The 6,136-nt window shown below is 41.6% G+C and overlaps 1 protein-coding gene across 1 annotated transcript; it reads right to left on the reverse strand.

Moving 5' to 3' along the window:
- Positions 1-240: 240 nt before the first annotated feature.
- Positions 241-5,890, reverse strand: cfap126 (cilia and flagella associated protein 126; the record flags this gene model as incomplete). The annotated part of the gene is made up of 5 exons (XM_083890831.1): positions 5,858-5,890; positions 5,708-5,770; positions 5,053-5,127; positions 4,731-4,907; positions 241-519 (listed from the first exon to the last, which is right to left on the reverse strand). Exons 1-5 carry the CDS (start codon positions 5,882-5,884, stop codon positions 241-243), a joined length of 621 nt encoding a protein of 206 aa, XP_083746957.1. The 5' UTR covers positions 5,885-5,890.
- Positions 5,891-6,136: the final 246 nt, after the last annotated feature.

A 6,136-nucleotide genomic window follows, 5' to 3' on the forward strand; every position in this document is an offset into this window, starting at 1 on the left:
ACAAAATGTTTCTTTTGTAGTGCCTAAATTTATGCACGTCAAATTTTGTTTAAATAATTCTTGCACACTTTCTGTAAATCATATAAACTTAATTTCACCTCTCAACTATCACTGTGTTCACTGAAGGAAAATCATGAACATTTACAGGGGTGCCCAAACTTTTGCATACCACCGTATCACTTGTATATAAGTCAAAGATGGTGATGTGAAAATGTATTTATTTTTTTGCAGTTATTGTTTTCATTTCACTGTTGTTGTCTCTGCTGTCTCAGACACTTTACTCGCTGGTCTCTCTGGGCCAGTTTGGGGCCTCGTGTTGGTTTCTTCTCCAGCAGACGGCTTCTCCTCAGTGGCAGAGCACTGGCTCGTCGGCCTCTTATCAGCCAGAGAAACCTTGTCCACCACAGCCACCTGTGAGTCCTGGTTTCCACCTCCACTGATGGGGCGGGTCTGAGACGCTGGACGGGCTTCAGCTGAGGTGGACGGAGTGGCAAAGTCCAGCTGCTGGTCCACAGTGGTCTGGAAGGAGTGTGAACAGAGATGGGGCTAAAGTTATCTTAACTTGTAAAGTATAGATAATACTTTTTTTTACAAATTAAAATGTGAATTTATAAAAAAATCGAGCATCGAGGGTGCATAGAACCCTATTGAAACTGAAGGAATTTTTCTTCTTGACAACTTTCCCGTGAATCCTACAGGAAGATTAGATTAAGATTAAGAACCCTTTAAGTCCCGCAAGGGGAAATTCAATTCTGCAGTGAGTTAGTGAACACACACAGCACACAGTGAGGTGTAGAACATGTAACCCAGCGCAGTGAGCTGCCATGCCAGTGAGCGGCGCTCGGGGAGCAGTGAGGGGGTTAGGTGCCTTGCTCAACAGCACTTCAGCTGCGGACTGGTCGGGGATTGAACCGGCTACCTTCCGGTCTCGAGCTCGAAGCCCTAACCATTAAGCCACAGCTGCCCCCCAAAAGGCCGCCATTTTGGATTGCACATGAACTCAGAGTTGTCCTAGAGCTTTAGTGCGATCACCTTCAAACTTGGTGAGGTCACTGTGGACCACATCCAACTCAAAATTGGTGAAAACATTTAAAACACATGGTAGATGATGCGTGTTGAATATGATAACGCATATTTTAACGGTGTTCCAAGGGTGAGGGTGCAAATTTGGATTTTTGCGACAAAAAAACAAACTGATAACTTTGCGAATCCTGTTCCGATCTGAACCAAACTTCCTTGGATTGATGATAATCCAGCCCTAAAGACATCTATATGAAAATATTCAATTTCAGAAACAGTGCCCCTGGTAACAGCAGACAGAATTACATTTGGTATTTGAACAACGTTGTCATAGAGCTTTTAGCAATCACCTTAAAACTTGGTGAGGTCACTGCAGACCAGTTGAGGATCAAAAGTTATTGAATTGTTTTTTCAAATGTCGCATGGCGTAGATTTATCAAAACAGACAACAAAATTCTTCCTAGGATTGATGATAGTCTGACCCTGAAGAAGTTTATATGAAGATATTCATTTTTACAAACAGCGCCCCTGGCATTTCACACGTCTTTATGCTGCTATAACAGGGATTGTTGTATCCTCCTAATACATGATATGTGAGACCACAAACCCGCTCCAGAACATGTCAGCAAAAGACGACCTCCCAACAGGAAATGGAACGCCCGGAACAGGAAGTAAAATGTAACATTGCCTTACATTGCCCGATCTCCACGCAACATGATATGTGAGTCAAGGGAACTTGACCCTGAACACGTTAATGGACACGCCTTTGACCCAACAGGAAGTCAGACATTTTAAAAAGGAAGTACACTCTAACTCTACCGTACAGTGACCGATCTGCACGGAACTTGATATGTGAGACCAGGAACCTATCCTGAACATGTTTACAAAAGATGACCTCCCAACAGGAAGTGGAAAGCACTAAACAGGAAGTAAAACACTACTCCTCCACTGCCCAACATGCGCAGGGACGGCGCTGTTAATAACGAGTACCGCGGAAATAAACGGGCTCAAGGCGCACGTGTCGACGTGGGCACACAACAACTCACGCGCTTCAAGTTCAAACCCGTTAATACCGCTTGTTGTACTTTTTATTATTATTTGATTGATTTAATTAATTAAAATGAACGGTGTATATGAATTAACATTTCTGTAAATGCACCAGACTTAGCAAGAATTTCCATCTGTGTACTTCATCATACTAGCAAGCTATTTCAAACTTTAACTCAAACATTATCTATTAGTTCTGTTGACTAAATAAATGTATGTACTGTTAAACTGTGTTAAAATAGAGCTAAAAGAAGTTCATGACTTTGGGTGCTAGTAGTGCCTAATATCCACTGTATGCACTATGCAGGTCACTTTATTCCTCTTCTTTGCTTGTGCTTGCTACTGTGACAAATTTTGAGATACAGTCAGACATAATTCTCTTCTATTTGGCTTTAACTGCACACTTTCAACTTTAATTTGAGGGTATTTACATCCAAATCAAGTGAACAGTGTAGGAATTACAACACTTTCTATATGTGCCTCCCACTTTTTAGGGGACCAAAAGTAATTGGACAAACTAAACAATCATAAATCAACCTTTCATTGTTTAATACTTGGTTACAAATCCTTTGCAGTCAATTCCAGCCTGAAGTCTTGAAGGCATAGACATCACCAGGCACTGGGTTTCATCCCTGGTGATGCTCTGTGAGGCCTCTACTAACACGGTCTTCAGTTCCTGCTTGTTCTTGAGGCATTTTCCCTTCAGTTTGGCCCCAGAAAGTGAAATGCATTCTCAATCAGATTCAGGTCAGGTGATTGACTTGGCCATTGCATAACATTCCAGTTATTTGCCATAAAAACTCTTTGGTTGCTTTTGCAGTGTGCAGAGTTCCTACACATTTTCCATTTCAAAATTCCATACTTTTCCAGACTCAAATTTCCAGACTTCTCAGAGGATTTTTCAGTCAGTATTAAACATCTGAATACCAATTGTTAGAAAACTTGGAAAACTTGCATCGACCCATAAAACTGTCGCGGCTAGGTGGCTGGCTCGACGATGCGTATGGAAAAAAGAAAAGAAAAAGAGAATCGCAGTCACACAGCGAACTGTAACCATGGTAACTCGACACCATTCTACAGCCAGCTTGATTAGTTTCATATCATCTACAGGTAAGCTATGCTGCGTTAGTTACTTGTTTTCATTTGTAATATATTTCATTTTAGAAAGTGAGATATTAGTATGGAAACAACACAAACATTTTTCCATACTTTTTTTCCCCTTTTTCCATACTTATCCAGACCTAGAAATCACGCAAATTAAATGTTATACTTTTCCATACTTTTTCATGCTGTGTAGGAATACTGAGTATGCTTTGGGTCATTGTCCATCTGCACTGTGAAGCTCCGTCCAATGAGTTGTGAAGCATTTGGCTGAATATGAGCAGATAATATTGTTGGAAACACTTTAGAATTCATCCTGCTGCTTTTGTCAGCAGTTACATCATCAATAAACACAAGGGAACCAGTTCCATTAGCAGCCATACATGTCCACACCATGACACTAGCACCACCATGCTTCACTGATGAGGTGGTATGTTGTGGATCATGAGCAGTTCCTTTCCTTCTCCACACTCTTCTCTTCCCATCACTGTGGTACAAGTTGATCTTGGTCTCATCTGTCCAGAGGATGTTCTTCCAGAATTATAACAGCTTTTTTAGATGTTGTTTGGCAAATTCTAATCTTGTCTTCCTGTTTTTGAGGCTCACTAATGGTTTCCATCTTGTGGTGAACCCTCTGTATTCACTCTGGTGAAGTCTTCTTTTGATTGTTTTTGAATTGTTGTTCACAGCCACTCTGCACTCATGACTCTGTTGGATTTGAATGTCTTAGGCCACATTATACTTCTCCGACTGCGTATGCGTTATCCGACTGTGTAACCACGGAGACGCCTCGAGCCTTAATACTTCTGCGTTGTGGACGGATACGCGCTTCAATTTCCCGCCCGATCAGTAGGTGTCGCTGCGCAAGGTTGTTGTGCTTTTAGCTACAGTGAGCAATGGCGTCCGAGAGAGAAAGAATGTTGTTGTTGAAACAGTGGCCGTTTCTCACTTTTCTGTGTCACGGAACGCAGTTTTAAGATAATTTGAGGCGAGAAATTGGCCATTTAGAATCTAAACATGTGCTGTTTGTATTAAGATATGACGTATTTATAGTTTGGCAGTGACGTTATCGGCGGTGATCAGCTCCGCCTCTGTGGACGCTCGGTGCTCACTGTGAGCCGGCACAGAGCAGCTTCGCTCGGCCTGTCCTGAGGACCAATCGTAGCTCTTGCCGTCTCCATTGTCCCTTGATGGAGTGACGGACACTTAAAAAATATTTTGTACAGTCGGGGACGACGCAGAGGCTCTTCGACAGGCTCTGCGTCGACGCAGGGTCTCTGCGTAACCTATGTAGAGCACTTTATGCAGGAGTATAAATTGGCCTTTTATTTGCTTTCATTTATCATACATTTTAATTGAATGTGCCAAACTTGTGAAGTTCAAATATACCTTGCTGATGATGTCGGTGAACACACTGTTTGTGCAAGTGTATGTTAACCACAATAACCCTGGTTACCCCCTTCAAACACCCACTGTGTGAAAACAGTTAATGAGGCTTATGAACACAGGAAGCATTTTCGATATATATAGTGTGTGTGAATGTGTTGCCTTGTGATAACAACCTGCTTGTCTTCCCTGTGTGAGTTTCTGCTGGAGGTCTGTGCGCGCCGTGGGTCGAAGCCCCAGGACCTGAGCCTGTGCAGACCCTCAACAGAGCGACTTGTGGGGTCGATGTGGCGAGCTGGGATACGAGCAGGAAGATCCCAGGTTCCCTTAAAGTCTGTCCACGCACTGCCACGCTGAAACACACACACACACACACACACACACACACACACACACACACACACACACACACACACACACAAAGGAGGGTGTGTGAGAGAATGTATTTACAAAGACAGAAAGGTCATTTAAAAACAGAGAAACGGAGGGAGGGAGCACCTTGACCACTCCTGGGTGCAGATGACCTCTGTCATTGGCAATAAAAGTAGTGGGACCATCCTTTATAGTGGGTTTCTGCTGGCGCGCACACACACACACACACACACACACACACACACACACACACACACACACACACACACACACACACACACACACACACACACACACACACACACACACACACACACACAGTTAGGTGTTAAGTTAAGTTAACTCGTGTAACTCATCAGTCTTTTCAGCAAGGTAATAAAAAGGTAGACAGACATCTCAGGAGGAATTAGGAAAAGATAATACAATATACATATAATACAGTAAACACATACAGACCCATAGACATATGTACATTATGTGTCAGTAAAAAACACTGCTAAAAATAATTTTGTATTAAAAACACACAACGAAGGGGGGCAATTAATATAATAAATATGATAGGACGTACTTTTATTAAACCTCCAGAGGGGAAATGTAAACTGACACACCAGCACAAAGAATGCAAATAAGAATTGACACAAAATATAAGATACAAAAATAACATAGACAAATGTTATACAATGACACTATAGAATCAATGTGAGTGCATAAAGTTCAATTTTCTACCTGTGGATGCTGTTATTTATTTGTTTATTGTTGTTTATCTGTTTGTTAGAGGTACCTCTTTGAAACTTTTGTTCTCGCACCAGTTCTGCAGCCTCTGGGACCTGAAGGCACTGTCAAACTGAGGATAGACAGTGACGTCACATGTGTGAGCAACAACAGCTTATTTTTTATCATCATCACAAAATGACTTTATTGTTGTTTTTACCTGATTCGCAGAATAACTGGACGACATTCCTGCGTCTGTATTGACTGCAGCCCTTGTGCGTCTCTCAGTGTTGATTCGTTGCGGAGCAACAAACGTAGACTGATCACAGGAAAGTGGCGACGACTAGTGGCCAAAAATAATATTATAATAAAAACACTACATGCTTTAATCAAAGTGTTTATTGACGTTTGAACATTATTTTATGAATTTGAAATAATTATACTTCTTTAAAATGTTGAATGTATCATTATTTCAAATTCATATAATAATTGGATTGAG

The sequence above is a fragment of the Microchirus variegatus genome (assembly GCF_963457635.1).
Source record: "Microchirus variegatus genome assembly, chromosome: 6".
Taxonomy (NCBI): Eukaryota; Metazoa; Chordata; class Actinopteri; order Pleuronectiformes; family Soleidae; genus Microchirus; species Microchirus variegatus.